This window comes from Canis aureus, chromosome 35 (assembly GCF_053574225.1).
Source record: "Canis aureus isolate CA01 chromosome 35, VMU_Caureus_v.1.0, whole genome shotgun sequence".
Classification (NCBI taxonomy): domain Eukaryota; kingdom Metazoa; phylum Chordata; class Mammalia; order Carnivora; family Canidae; genus Canis; species Canis aureus.
This window is the reverse complement of record NC_135645.1, coordinates 13,477,323-13,492,887: the sequence shown is the minus strand read 5'-3', so window position 1 is coordinate 13,492,887 and position 15,565 is coordinate 13,477,323. Positions and strand designations below refer to the sequence as shown.

Here is a 15,565-nt window from a genome sequence, read left to right as displayed (position 1 = left end):
TTCAAAATGAAAGGTCAAAACGAAGTGGGCTCTTGGGAGTGTTGCCATCTGTTACAAGGCATGAACAGACTTCCAAACAGCAGCGTTAATGACACTTTTTAATCTTGAGGTTATTTTTTACCCCAATCAGAAGGCTTTGGATTATTGAAAAACACTCTATTTTTATTGCTCTGGTTCTCGGTATAAGGTTAATAAAAAGGATGTTAGAATACAAAATTAGGTTTTAACAGGTTTTGCGTCTCCTTTAAACTGACATATGTATTAAAGTTCTAGGATGTTGAGCTTGTTTTGATTAGTGTCCTCAAAATCTTGATGTCAAGCTTCTCAACCAGTTACCACATTTATAATTATTGGACAAGAGTCTCCTTTCTTCATTTGTTAGCAACATATTTCAAACTCAGGGTTAATAAACAGTAGATTTCATAATCTAATCTAGGTAAATGGTTTAACTTCTTTCTATTATAAATGCTTCCTGATTCTGATGATACCTGAGAAATAATTTTAAAGATATCTCAGCCTGTTCAAAATTGTGAATATATTTCAGGGAGCTAGAAGTAGTGCTTGATCTTGATCTTTGAATGAAAATATTGTCTCGCTATATTCCAACCAGGAAAGAGATTCTTTAGCAAGAAGTCTGTGGGCCAGGTAGGTCCAGTGATAATTCTTTGCCTATAGGAAGGTGGTTAAGAATCTTGAAGAACAGGCTTATCTGCTTTTCAAAGTGGAGCTTCCTATTTCAAAATGACCACATCGAAGTAAATGTCTCATGTTACATCTTGAATATCCGTAGTTCAAAGGATTGGAAGGATCTCCTTAAACAGAAACTGGAATGAAGTGCAGGAAAGTATAGTTGAGAAAGAAATGCTAGCAAATGAAATGACATTGTGAAATGCCTACCTTGTTTTATTCACCGCTGTATGCTTATTATCTGGCACAGAACCCGGAGCCCTGCACACAGGGCTCAATATATGTGAGATGAGGGGCTGACTGATTTAATGGAGATGTAATCTGAACTTTGTGCCTAATATTAGAGGAAACAATCCTATTCATGTAAAACCAGTTTGAATTCACAACTATAAAGATTTCTTAATATTAACAAATCTTTTCTTTCTTTCTCTTATTCTCAGTATTTTCTATACAAGTTTCCTGATGATGTGGATTCGGTTATTATTAAAGTAGGGTCTGAAATGGCTTATCCGTGTTCTGTTGTCTCAGTCCAGAATATCATGGTGAGTCTTAATAACTTGTCGACCTTTCAATATGGAGCATTATATTGTCCCAGGATAAATGAAAGAGCAGGGTGGGGACTATCTCATCCTCTTACTCTGTATCTCCTGCAAAACTGCTAAATAATAAAAACAATATCTTGTGCACACAAGTGGGTTATCTGTTTGGAGATACTGATTTGGGGAGATAGAGAATAGTTGACTCCTCACCAAAATAAACAAAGGAAAGAAGGGAGGATCATGACAAAGAATATGGAAGACCAAATTGTGGGCTGCACAAGAAACATAGAAACCTACTGTTTATTCTATGCTTTAAATTTTTTATTGTAATATTAGGCCCTTTCTGTCTCATGTGTTAATAAAAAATGGGAAAGGTGTTATATACTTTGAGACAATCTTCAGTTCTCTTTGATATAAAGTGATCTTTAGAAGGCACTTTAGAAGATTTAGAAGACAAAGCACCAAGTTTTAGAAGGAATGCTTCATGGCTTTTCTTGAAGAAAACTTTTCATGGTTTCTGGCTGAGTAAGAAACTTCTCGCTCCATGATCCAGGTGGAATGGTGGTGTGTGTAATATGGCTTTAGTGATGCTTTCCTTTTTTATCCCTCATGCACGTTACAGTGCCCAGTGTATGACCTCGACCACAATGTGGAATTTAATGGTGTCTATCAGTCCATGACCAAGAAAGCTGCCATCACACTACAGGTGAGACATCTATTCTGTGGTCACTATTGTCAATGACAATACACAGTTCATAGTCAGGTTACCTGTTGACCAGCATCCAGAAGGTATCATCGTCCACTGTGTGCCTTGGATCTCTCTCTTTTATGATTGATTTTAGAACAAAGATTGTGGGGTACCTGGGTGCCTTGGTCAGTTAAGCATATGCCCTTTGTTCAGGTCATGATCTTGGGGTTCTGTTATCAAGCCCTGAGTTAGGTTCCCTGCCCAGCAAGGGGTCTGCTTCTCCCTCTTCATCTACCCCTCTCTACCCTCCACTCATGCTTTCTCTTCTCAAATAAATAAATTATATATATATATATATATATATATATATATATATATATATATATAAATAAAATAAAGATTGCTACTCCTGAAATCAAAGCACAGGCCGTGGTAGACAATGCTCCTCTGCCAAGTACCCCATACCCCTTCAGAAGTCTTGGGGACCCATGATGTGATGGCACATATATCTGACAGATTGCTAAGATGCCAATCTACTCATTGGGAGATGACAATTTAGTGTAAAGTTTGATTTATTTAAAAGAACTGAACATATTCTAATGTTCTGTATACCTATAACAGTAACCCAAAGAGGACTTCCATTCTGTCCAGAATGGAAAGGTTCAAAGGAATATGGACCACATGTGCATAGGGGTTTGCCCTTTTGTCATTTGTAATTAAATTATTTCAATAGCAATTTTATGGCAAAAAATGAATGTATATCCTGTCAGTAAATTTTCAAAGAGATTCTGTCCCTGCCTTTACCACCTTTAGGGTGGTATTTACTTTAGTTACCTACAACTTAGTCTATTCTCCAGAGTAAGGTGATACTGTTTACTGAGCAACAAAGAATGAAGAAAGGTTAATTATAATTTAGCTATCAAATGTAGTAAGTTCTATTAGGCTTTAATTTCCTAGTGCCTCAGTTTTGATATGCCAAATATCTGTTCTTGTTCACTCATGAATAAGGAGTCTGGGACACAGAGAAGCACGTTTAGAGAAAGTTAAAGCCAGGACTGTACCTCAGGTCTCCTCACTTAAATCCTTGCATCCCTAACCTACATTATTTAATCAATTGTGACTGTGTGACTTTTGGAAAGTCATTTATCATTAGACGGTCTTATTTTTTATCTTTTAAAGATTTTATTTATTTGGGAGAGATAGAGAGAGTGAGAATGAGCAGTGGGGAGGAGGGGGACGTGGAGAGGAAGAAGCAGACTTCATCCCAGGACCCTGAGATCATGACCTGAGTCGAAGACAGACACTTAACTAACTAAGCCACCCAAGTACCCCTATCATTGGATTTTTAAATAATAAAAACTCAATATAGTGAACCTAAAATACTCTAAGGTATGCTAATTTTAAAATTATAATATACAAATATTAATTATTAAACATAGGCTGTTGACATATTTTTTATATGGGACCTATTACAGTTCTAATCACCTAAGTGGACACAAGATAGATTGAAATTAGAATAAGGTATCTATTTACTTGAATTTTTGTATGTAATAATTATTTTATTGTGGATAAAATCTGAAGTAGATCATGGTTATCTGAAAATTCTTTCTAAGAACTTAGGGGACAGGGGTGAACGTTCTCCTTCCTCTCTTACTGCTCCCATACCCACCACCATGGTTGTACTCCCCTTTTGCTATCCTTTCTTGCTACATCACATGTTGTTATGTCTTATGCAGAAGAAGGATTTTCCAGGCGAGCAGTTCTTCGTGGTATTTGTGATAAAGCCTGAAGATTATGCCTGTGGAGGATCTTTCTTTATCCAGGGTAAGAGATAGTGAGGAATGCTTGTCACTTAGAAAAACTTAATGAAATGGAATAGAAGGAAAGCCAAAACCTCACAGGGGCCCCCAACTCTTATCTCCGGTTCTCACTGAAGGTCATCAGGAGTCTGAGAGATATGTGAAAAAAGTAAGAGAGAAGATGAAAAATCTAAAGCTATTGTTGATACTACAAAATGTCACTTAGTGTAGCATCACTTAGCACATCTTTTCAGTCTTGTGCTCCCTCAGACTGTGCGACTTATATTCACTCAGTTGGCCTTTTACTCAACACATTATTTGCTATTATGAAATAATGATTTTATGCAGCATATCAAGGTCCACTTTCTAAGATGGGTTTGGTAGCCAGCAGTAACGGAGCTACTGTATTTATCAGTAGTCATCATTTCCACAAAGATGTACAAGGAAAATTCAGAGTTCTCAATTTCAGTCGCCAAAATTATACCTGGCAAGATGGTAAGAAAACAAAGTGGGACAATTTATCCAATGACAAGGAATTGTGTGTGAGCTCTTGAGGATAGTACAAATGGTTATGGGTAACTACCCAAGAACTACCGTGGGAATGGAATAAAATAGGCTGTTGATTGAAAACATAGACCCCCAGCAGCTAATAAGCCACATGTGATCAACACAGAGGGTGTTTACTATTGAGTATAACATGGTTCTCTTTCCAGGTAGGTGGAATTTTTGCTTATGTATTCTTAAATTTCTTAAATATATAGTCTGGAGTTTTGCCAGTATGCATTGTTCTTTGGTAAACTACAAATCCTTCTATGACTATATAACAAAAAACAAATTTTCACTGGCTGAGATAATGCAAACTAAGAGATGAGACAGCTTTTATTTTTCTAGCTGTTTTCTTCAGATGTCTGTGGCATATTGAGCCACATGGATAGCAAAGGATGAGTCAAGCCTTCTTCACTCAAGAAAGGAGGCTGCAGTCTCACTGCTTCAATACTACCAAAGGCACCCAAGCAGAGACCAAATTGAAAGTTTAGCCAAAAGGGGTATTAGATTTGTGGCTTTGGGAGTTAAATTTTCCTGTAGTTCTTGCTACAAGAAAATTCAACAACCAGAGCTAATTGTGGACAGTTTTTGAACAACTGTGGCCTCAAATAAGAGGCCAAGAACAAAGTATCTGATCTATTATGCCTTGTTCTTTTTTTTTTTTTTTCTTACCAGGAAAGGAGAACCAAACTTGGAATTTACAACGAACAAAGAACCTTAAAGTGACCATTGTTCCTTCCATTAAAGGTCAGTATTGGCACTACAATTCGGTGGAGAAAGATTCCTGCATCAGGAAGTCAGTCATATACATCAATGCTAATGTCATCCTTCCAGAGAAACATCATAAGAAAACTGACATATACCCTAGAGATAGAAGATAGAATCAAAGTGTTTTGTTAAATCTCTTCCAGAAAGAGAGGGAACTCAGTTGTGAAGTTGTATATGGGAAGTCCCTTCCTAGCTTCCATTGGGAACTCCTGACTGTGAAAGGTGGCCATTTGTGGATAATGGCTGGGTGACAGCTTTGCTACTTTGAATGGAAATATATTAGGACTTTAGAATGTGTGTGATGGAGATGGGTCCTTGAAGCTGTCCTGTCCCAAACATAATCCTCTTTTCTTCTGAGGATACCCTGACCAAAGTTGTTTCTCTTCCCTCAGGATCTGTTTATGTAAAATCCATCCTTCTCAGTTCCCTCATCTTCTTCTCCTTCTACTTGGGATGCCTGCTTGTTGCGTTTGTTCATTATATCAGGTAGGTCAAGAGTATGAAAAAATGTTAACTCCCATTGCCTTTCTCTACATAGGGATTAGAGCATTAGGCTTTAAAGCCATATTGACTGGATTCAACTCTACCTCAACCACCAACTGTGTGCCCTTGGCATTTTATGCTATAAATATATAGCTTTATGCTAAGCTATATGCTATAATAGCACTTTGTGCTAAGAATATGCTATAAAGGACATAAGTGTGCCCTCCTACTTATCAAAATGAGATGATAATTTACCTCCTAGAAATTGTATAACTGTAGTGTTTACATCAGTGTCCTGCAAAGAGTAAGTGCATAGTCAATAAAACCTCAACAGAAAGCACGGATATTTTTTGGACCAGATAATGCTGTAAATCCTATGGAATTTAGGAAATGAGTTCTTCCTAACATGGAAAAATGTATTAAATATTACATTAACAGCTTTAAATATTCCATTAACAAGTAAATTAGTATCTAAAATAAATCTTGAAGTATAATAAATAGCAGAAGTGATGTGCTTTGATACTGCATTACCTGGTGCTTTCTTACTACTGAAGCATCAATTTTCCAAGAAAATGTCCCTTGGGAGAAAAAAAGGAAATGATTGTACTGTAATTTAACCAAGACCATTTCCCTTCCCAAGAGTTCTGAGCCTGTAATAAACAGAGCCCCAGTTTCTCCTTGCACCTCTGAGTAGGCACAAACCCTGAGAACTCTGTACTTTATTGTGGTCTCTGTGAAACGACTATAAAAGAATGGCAGAAGGCCTACAATAAACAAATGTTCTTCCCTGTCTTGAACATGTAAAGAAAACAAAGCCAGCAAAGAATTTTCACAGTGCTGGGCAAGTTCACAGCATCACTGGAAAAACTTCATGGCTACCACAGTAATACAGCTGTCTCAGTGATACAGACCGATCCAGGATTCAAAAAATAATTCTCTTCCTTGACCTTTACAAAGCTTTTCAGTTGAGAAACTGAAGTTTAAAACCATGGGACCACTGCTGGCCATACCTGGCACAATTTGAGCATCAAAATAATTAAGAATAATGAATTATAAACCATTGAGAAAAATAGAAATTCATGAATCCAAATTGTTAAAGGGAAGAAGGAAGGACCTAAGTACCTCCATATATAAATCCAAAGTCACTAAAAGAGGTATGCATTAGGGAAGGGAGCCATTAGCACATGCTGACAGTGTAAGGAAGCACTCTTGCCTACATCAGAATGCCAAAAACTTACTGGAAAATATGGAGGGCATGCTGGAATTGGCAAATCATCATTTTGCATAGGGCAAATTAAGAATCATCAGCGGAGGGATGGCTGGGTGGCTCAGTGGTTGAGCATCTGCCTTAGGCTCAGGGCGTGATCCCAGGATTCTGGGATCTAGTCCCACACCGGGCTCCCTACAGGGAGCCTGCTTCTCCCTCTGCCTGTGTCTCTGCCTCTCTCTCTGGGTCTCTCATGAATAAATAAATAAAATCTTTAAAAAAAAAAAGAGGAGAGAGATTGAGAATCAGCAGTGGATACTAAACTAAGAGGGAAATCTGATGAGAATCAAGGTACTACACTGCTATAAAGAGTATCCCCACAAGTCTCTTTAGAGTTGTAAGGGAAACATAGTAGTTATACAATGGAAACTCAGAATAGGATTAACTGGGTGATCAAAATTAAACTGAGTGAGGGTAAGATTGATATTGTGTGCCTCCATGTGGGACACTTTAAGGACACAACACCATGTATGCAATATTCCAGCCAGATATGCATATTTTGAAAATAATCATGAGGAAAAATTGAACTAACTCAAAATGACAAACATTTTATTAGAATGTGTCTTCAGGGCAGCCTGGGTGCCTCAGCGGTTTAGCACCACCTGCAGCCTGGGGTGTGATCCTGGAGACCCAGGATCGAGTCCCACATCAGGCTCCCTGCATGGAGCCTGCTTCTCCCTCTGCCTGTGTCTCTGCCTCTCTCTCTCTGTCTCTCATGAATAAATAAATAAATAATCTTGAAAAAATTACAAAAAAAAGTTTTTTAAAAAAAGGAATGTGTCTTCAAAGACAAAGGAAGGCCGTGGAAATGTTCCAGATTGAAGGAGATGAAAGAGATATACGCAACTAGAGGCAATATCTGGTCTCAGATTGGATCATTTACTAGAAGAATATCCTATAAAGGACATTATTGGGTCAATTAACAAAATTGTAATACAGACAGATTAGATAAGAGTATCATATTGATGTTAAATTTTCTGAATTTGACAATGATACTGCGGTTAGGTCAGAGAATATCAGAATACCTTTATTCTTTGGAGATTATTTAGGGCACCTGGCTGACTCAGTCAGTAGAGCATGTGACTCGATCTCAGGATCGATCATGAGTTTGAGCCTCATGCTGGGCATAGAACTTACTTTTAAAAAATGGAAAAAAGAGCACCTGGGTAGCTCAATTAAAAAAATGGAAATACTTACGAATAAAAGTTCATGACATAAGCAACTTACTTTCAAATGGTTAAAAAATTGTATATATCATGTGTGTATATGTGTATCATGTATATGTGTGTATATACATGCACATATATATTATTCACATGCAGAATGATAAACCAAATGGGGTTTCATGCTAACAATAAGTGAATCTAAATAAAGGGTGTATAGGTGTTCTATATTTTATTCTTATTTTTACAACTTCTCTGTAAATCTGACGTTATTTTCTAATAAAAGTTAAAAACGAAAACTCCAGGTTATAGGCAATTATATCTGGAAAGTATAAATAGTATCTGATTATCGGCCCACTTAATTTACTAGATCATAATAGCTGACCATTAACAGGCACTGTGCTGAGCTCTCTGAGCAGGTTATGTCTTTTTTTTTTTTAAGATTTTATTTATTTATTCATGAGAGACGCACAGAGAGTCAGAGACACAGGCAGAGGGAGAATCAGGCTCCATGCAGGGAGCCTGATGTGGGACTCAATCCCAGAACTCCGGGATCATGCCCTGAGCCACCTAGGTGTCCCAGGTTATCTCATTTAATGCCCTACAACAAGTATTAGTATTATCACCACTTCATGGTTAAGGAAATTGGGGCATAGGGATGTGAAGCAATTTGACCAAAAATTCATAGCCAGTAAATGGGGAAGCTGAGATTTGTCTAGATTTCCAGGCAGCATGGCTCTAGAGCCTTACCTCTTAAGCAGACTGGGTATGCTTAAGACGGGTCTGGAGTGGTCAGGGCATGTGAGGGAGGGCAGTCCTGATCAGGGAGGCCAAACCAAAAGCCTGGCATCCCAGCATGGATTCTATTGGAAAAGGACCCAAAAAGCTCTTAATTTTGACTCTGATGAGCTCCAAGATCATGATCAAAGAAGTTCATCTCTTCTGCCTCTCTTAGGAAGACTGTCTCTACTCCTGATGATATAAATTTCAGAAAATAAAATTTCACCTCTTTAGTTAACTAGCACACAATTATCAATATACAGACAAAAAATTAAGAGCTGGATATCAATCTCCCTGACATTGTCATTTAGTCTACAGAAGCAAGCACAGTTTTTGAAAGTTGTGGTATAAAGCTCTGTTGAAACCTCTGCCAGATTATTTTGCTACAGTCAATTGCACAAGCATAGATTCTTTCCAAGTATAGAGAAACTTAAAATAGAAATCTGGAGACATAAGAACTATTTGGCATTCTTAATGAGAGGATAGACTGAGGAAAAATGCTAACAGAACTCTTCCCTCATTGAGCTGAGGAGAAATAACAAAGTTTTCTACAAAACCAAATGAAGCTAGTCCTGGAGCATAAAGCCATTTGCTTGATGAGTTCCCTGTATTTTGTTATTAATAAATATGGGGTTTGCAGTGCATGCTATGAAATCAAGATGAAACATGGATAAGAGACATGGCGCCTGACCTCAGGGAGCTAAGAATCGAATGTATTAGCTGCACTGGCTTGAACCTAAACACCATTCCCCTCTCATTCCCAGCCACAATCCATCCAACAGGTATTTAAGGAGCCACTACAATCAATGTGCAGACACTGAGCCAAACACTGGATACAGGTTCTCTTACTCGTTTCTCCCAAACACCCTGCCAGACACTGAGTTCAAACTGCATAATCCTGAGAGTATTCATCCTTCTATGATTCTTGTATTAGTTATCTATGGTCACTATAATGTTGCATAAAAACCAACCACAAAAACTCCAATGACATACATCAATAAATATTTAAGTTTACTTACAAATCTGTGAGTCAGCAGGATGCTGCTGCCACTCCAGAGTAGGCTCAGAGATCTCAGTTGGGTGTGGCCATAGAGTGCAATCACCTGGCAGGTCAGCTAGGCGCTGACTCTTCTAGACCAGCCTCAGCTGCACTTGGTCTCTCAAATTCCAGGGGGCTGGCCCTGGCTTATTGTATCTCCAAGAGAGATAGCAGAAGAGTGCAAGGCCTCCTTTTTATTTCTTTTTTAAAGATTTTGTTTATTCATGAGAAACGGAGAGAGAGAGAGGCAGAGACACAAGCTGAGGGAGAAGCAAGCTGCTCACAAGAAGCCTGATGCGGGACACGATCCCGAATCACGCCCTGGGCCAAAGGCAGACGCTCAACCGCTGAGCCACCCAGGTGTCCCGAGTGCGAGGCCTCCTTAACACGTAGGTTCAGCAGTGGCATAGCATCACTTCTCCTTTCTATTAGTCAAAACAATTCATGAGGCCAGTCCAGATTCAAGAGGTGAATATACAGACTCCGCCTTTTGATTTAAGGAGCTGAATACAAGAGGAAGTGTAGCCATTTTGTAATCAGTCTGGCATAGTTCTCATTTACTATTTTCTCCTTTGCTCACTGGATACTGCCTGCCTCCGCCTAGCTTTCTAAATCCTTTAACTCCTCTACTGAAGAGTTTTATCAGTTCCAAAACCTACAGCAGCAATCTACCAACCTTTACAGTGTGGGTAAAACCTGTTAGCACAAACACATCATCTTTTATGAGTCCATATAATTGCTTGCCAGTTAATATCACTAAGGTTGTTTTTAAAGGGGAGTTCAACAAGTGCTGGTGAGGATGTGGAGAAAAAGAACCCTCATGCACTGTTGGCAGGAATGCAAACTGGTGCAGGCACTATGGGAGACAGTATGGAGGCTCCTCCAGTAATGGCACTACTGGGTATTTACCCAAAAAGTACAAAAGCACTAATTGAAGAGTATTATGCTACGGGAAATAAGTCAGTCAGAGGAAGGCAAAGACCATTGACTTCACTCATATTTGGAATTAAAGAAACAAAACAAATGAGCAAAGGAAGGAAAAAAGAAAGACAAACCAAGAAACAGACTCTCAACTATAGAGAACAAACTGATGGTTACCAGAGGGAGGTGGGTGGGGGGATGGGGGAAATAGGGCTTGGGAATTAAAGAGTACATTTATGATGAGTACTGGGTAATGTATAGAATTATTGAACCCCTATATTATTATATAGACTCCTTATTTTACTGCGAATATGTTTGTGTTTCTCATGAAGCCATCGTCCGTCCTGAGGAAAGCTGGCTGGCTCAGCTCCTCATCAGTTGGCATTAGAGCAGTGGCCCAGAGGCTGGTGGGGGTGGTTTGGTGAGGAGCAGATACTGACCTCATTGTGCCCTGACACTGCTGTACCCTTCTACATGGAGAGAAGAGAGACTCAGGGTCCCAACCAGGAATAAAAATAGGTTCTCCAAAAAAAAAAATTAATAAAACACTGTATGTTAACTATACTGGAATTAAAATTTTAAACTTAATTTTTTTAAAAAACAGGGACTTTACCAGAGCCTAGAACAGTTGGGCCAAATTCTAATTGCTCTCCTTAATGATATGCCTTTTTCATTCAACAAATATATAGTTATCATTTCCTATGTGCCAGGCTCCATTCCAGAGTTTAGGGATGCAGTGGTGAACAGACAATCTAGATCCCTGCTCTAATAGAGTTTATATTGTACAGAGGAGAAACACATAAGCAAGCATGCAATTAATAAAGCAAATGATTTCAGCTAGTGACAGGAGGGGTAAAAAACAACTCTATAGTGTGATAGAGAATGATTAGATTGGGGAAACTACTTTAGATTTGGTTTGTTCAGCAAGGAAGTTCCCTCAGAAGCAAGACTTTAAGAGCAAGAAGGAGCCAGCCATGAAGGACGTGGGGAGAGAGTGGCCCAGGCAGAGAACAAGAGCAAAGGGCCTGAGGCAGGGATGAGTTTGCTGTGTCTAGGAACAAAAGGGATATGAAGAGAAGTTCTTCCACCAAACATAGCAGGATCAGGAGTGTGCAACTTCTAGAGTTGCCATCTGGAAGTAAATAAGAGCACGTACTGAAAGAACACAAGCACATATATTCCCTAACTTTCCTCCTCCCTGAGTCCAACCTCACATCCAAAAGAGGCTCATTTTGTGAGAAGACAGTAATTCACATTTCAGTGTCTGATAGACATTCACAAATGATATATCTCGCTTTTTTAGCGTTAGTTTTACTGAGATGTAATTCACAGACCATAAAATTCACCCTTTTAAAATATACAGTTCAATGGTTTTTAGTATATTCACAGTTGTAACAGCCATCACCACTAATTCTCATCACCTCCAAAAAGGAACTCTGAGTTCATCAAGATTACAGGATACAAGATTGATATAAAAAATAAAAAAATAGGGATCCCTGGGTGGCGCAGTGGTTTGGCGCCTGCCTTTGGCCCAGGGCGCGATCCTGGAGACCCGGGATCGAATCCCACATCGGGCTCCCGGTGCATAGAGCCTGCTTCTCCCTCTGCCTGTGTCTCTGCCTCTCTCTCTCTCTCTCTCTGTGACTATCATAAATAAATAAAAATTAAAAAAAAAAATAAAAATAAAAAAATAAAAAAATAGGGCAGCCCGGGTGGCTCAGAGGTTTAGTGCCTGCCTTTGGCCCAGGGCCTGATCTGGAGACCCAGGATCGAGTCCCACGTCAGGCTCCCTGCATGGAGCCTGCTTCTCCCTCTGCCTGTGTCTCCACCTCTCTCTCTCTCTCTGTCTCTCATAAATAAATAAAATATTTTAAAAAAATAAATCAGTTATATCTCTATACACTAGCAATGAACAATCCAAGCGTGAAATTAAGAAAACGATTTTATTTTCAATAGCATCAAAAACAATGACATATTTGGGGCACCTGGGTGACTCAGTTGGTTGAGTGTTTGACTCTTTTTTTTTTTTTTTTAATTTTTTTTAACTTTTTTTTTTTTTTAATTTTTTTTATTTATTTATGATAGTCACAGAGAGAGAGAGAGGCAGAGACACAGGCAGAGGGAGAAGCAGGCTTCATGCACCGGGAGCCCGATGTGGGATTCGATCCCGGGTCTCCAGGATCGCGCCCTGGGCCAAAGGCAGGCGCCAAACTGCTGCGCCACCCAGGGATCCCCGAGTGTTTGACTCTTGATCAGCTCAGGTCATATCGTGATCTCAGGATCCTGGAATCGAGCCCGGCATTGGGGTCTGCGCTCAGTGGGAAATTTGTTTAAGGATTCCCTCTGTCCCTCTGCCTCCCCACCCCCAACCCCGCTCACTCTATATATAAAATAAAGATATTTTTAAAATAATAAAGTACTTAAGAATACATTTAACAAACTAAATAAAGATTTGTTTAAAATCTTTGAAAGAAATTAAAGAGGACCTAAATAAATGGAAAGACATCCCCTGTTTGTGGTTTGGAAGACTTAATATTGTTCAGTTGGTGTAGTAAAATAATGGCCCCCAAAAGATGTCCACATCCTAATATCCAGAACCTGTGAACATGTTACTTTACACGGCAAAAGAGATTTTATAGATGTCATAAAGTTAAAGAGATTGTTCTGGATTATCCATGTGGGTATAATCTAATGACAAAGGTCCTTGTAAGAGGGAGGCAAGAAGGTCAAGAGCAGAAGAAGGAGATGTGATGATGGAAGCAGAGGTTAGAGCAGTGCACTTGGAAGCTGGAGGAAGAGGCCATGAGTTGAGGAATGCAGGCAGCCTATGGGAACTAGACAAGGAAGGGAAAGGGTAATCCCCCAAAAGCTTCCAGAAGGAATACAGCTCTGCTTGATACTACATAAGATGTATTTTGGAATTATGACATCCAGAGATGTAAAGCAATAAATTTTTATCATTCTAAGCCACTAAGTTTGTGATAATTTAGTACAGCAGCAATAGAAACTGAAACACATGATAATACTCCCCAAATTGATCTACAGATTGAAAATAATCCCCATCAAAGTCCCACCTGACTTTCTTGTAGAAATTGACAAACTGATCCTAGAATTCATATGGAAATGCAAGGGATCCATAATAATAAAGTAGTCATGAAAAAAATAAAGGAACAAAACTAGGGATCTTATTCTTATGCTTCCTGATATCAAAACTTACTACAAAACTATATAATCAAAATTCTACAAAGACATATAAATCAATGGAATAGAATTGAGAGTTCAGAAATAAAACCTCACATTTATAATCAATCTATTTTTGACAAGGGTACTGAGACAATTCAATGGAGAAAGGATGTTCTTTTCAACAAATGATATTGATACAACTGGGTATTGACCTGAAAAAGAACAGAGTTTTACCTCTACCTCACACCATATGAAAAAATTAACTCAAAGGGCATCTGGCTGGCTCACTCAGAAGAGCATGCAACTCTTGATTGTGTGGTGGTGAGTTTGAGGTGCACATTGGGTCTAGAGATTACTTTAAAAATAAAAAAATAAAATCTTTTTTTTTAAATTTACTCAAAACAAATCAAAGAGCATAAATATAAGAGCTAAATCTGTAAAACTCTTAGAAGAAAACATAGGTGTAAATCTTTTGTGATCTTGGATTAGGCAATAGTTTCTTAGGATGCCAGAAGCACAAATAACAAAAGAAAAAAAAAAGAGATAAACTAGACCTCATCAAAGTTAAAACATTTATGATTTCTTTTTAAGATTTATTTATTTTGTTTAAGAGAGAAAGTGTGAGGAGCAAAAGTAGGAAGGGCAGAGGGAGAGGGAGAGAAAATTTCCAGCAGGCTCCACACTGTGCATGAAGCTCAACAAGGGGCTCAGTCTCACGACCCTGAGATCACGACCTGAATCAAAACCAAGAGTCAGGTGCTTAACCAGCTGCACCACCCAGGGGCCCCAAAACTTTTGTGCTTTTTAAAAATTTAAAAAAAATTTTATAACACATATTTTTTATTGAAGTTCGATTTGCCAAACTTTTGTGCTTTTAAAGGACACTGTCAAGGAAATGAAAATACAACACAAAATACTTGCAACCTATATATCTGATAAGAGTCTAGTATCCGCACTATATAAAGAATTTTTACAAGCCAATGATACAAAGAAAAATAAAATGGGCAAAGACTTTGATTAGGTATTTATCCAAAGAAGATATACAAGTGGCCAATAAGCATATGAAAAGATGTTCAACATCATTAGCCGTCAGGAAAATGCAAATCAAAAAACCAATGAGATATCACTTCTTATCCACTAGGATGGCAATAATATTTTTTAATGAAAAACAGCTAGAGCTGATAAAGATGTGGAGAAATTGAAACTTTATACAATACTAGTTGGAATAATAGTTCCTGTAATAAAGCTTCTGTAGAAAAGTTTGAAAAAAAATACATAGAGTTAGTTCATACCCAGCACTTCCATACTTAGGTATATCCAGGAGAACTTAATACATATGTCCACACAAAAACTTGTTCAGAAATGTTCATAGCAGTGTATTCAACAGTCAAAACATGGAAACAACCAAATGTCCATTGAGTGTAAACAAATAAATTAAACATGATGTATCCATACAAAGGAACATCACTCAGTCATAAAAGACTGGAGTATAGATGAAACTTGAAAGATTACACTTAATGAATAAAGCCAATAAGAAAAGAACACCTTATAGTATGATTTATATGAAATTTCCAGAATAGGCAAAGTCATAGAGACAGAAAGTAGATTCATGGATTCCAGAAAGTATAGGAGTGGGTATTAGGGAATGACTGCTAATAGGTTTTTAATTTAGGGGGTTATGAAAATGTTCTAGAATTAGATA

At 38.2% G+C, this 15,565-nt stretch overlaps 1 protein-coding gene and 1 long non-coding RNA gene across 3 annotated transcripts in view; one reads left to right on the top strand and one right to left on the bottom strand.

Annotated features, from left to right (window-relative positions):
- The window catches only part of SIDT1 (SID1 transmembrane family member 1), a 95,545-nt gene that overhangs the window by 41,844 nt on the left and 38,136 nt on the right, over positions 1 to 15,565 (top strand). For both annotated transcript variants that reach the window (XM_077884434.1, XM_077884433.1), the window contains exons 5-9: positions 1,128 to 1,229; positions 1,849 to 1,932; positions 3,651 to 3,738; positions 4,935 to 5,006; positions 5,420 to 5,513. In XM_077884434.1, the coding sequence (XP_077740560.1) occupies positions 1,128 to 1,229; positions 1,849 to 1,932; positions 3,651 to 3,738; positions 4,935 to 5,006; positions 5,420 to 5,513 (440 nt within the window). The remainder of the gene's footprint in view (positions 1 to 1,127; positions 1,230 to 1,848; positions 1,933 to 3,650; positions 3,739 to 4,934; positions 5,007 to 5,419; positions 5,514 to 15,565) is intronic.
- Positions 1 to 15,565, bottom strand: part of LOC144305529 (uncharacterized) — a 30,772-nt gene that overhangs the window by 12,451 nt on the left and 2,756 nt on the right. The gene's annotated exons all lie outside the window — the stretch shown is intronic.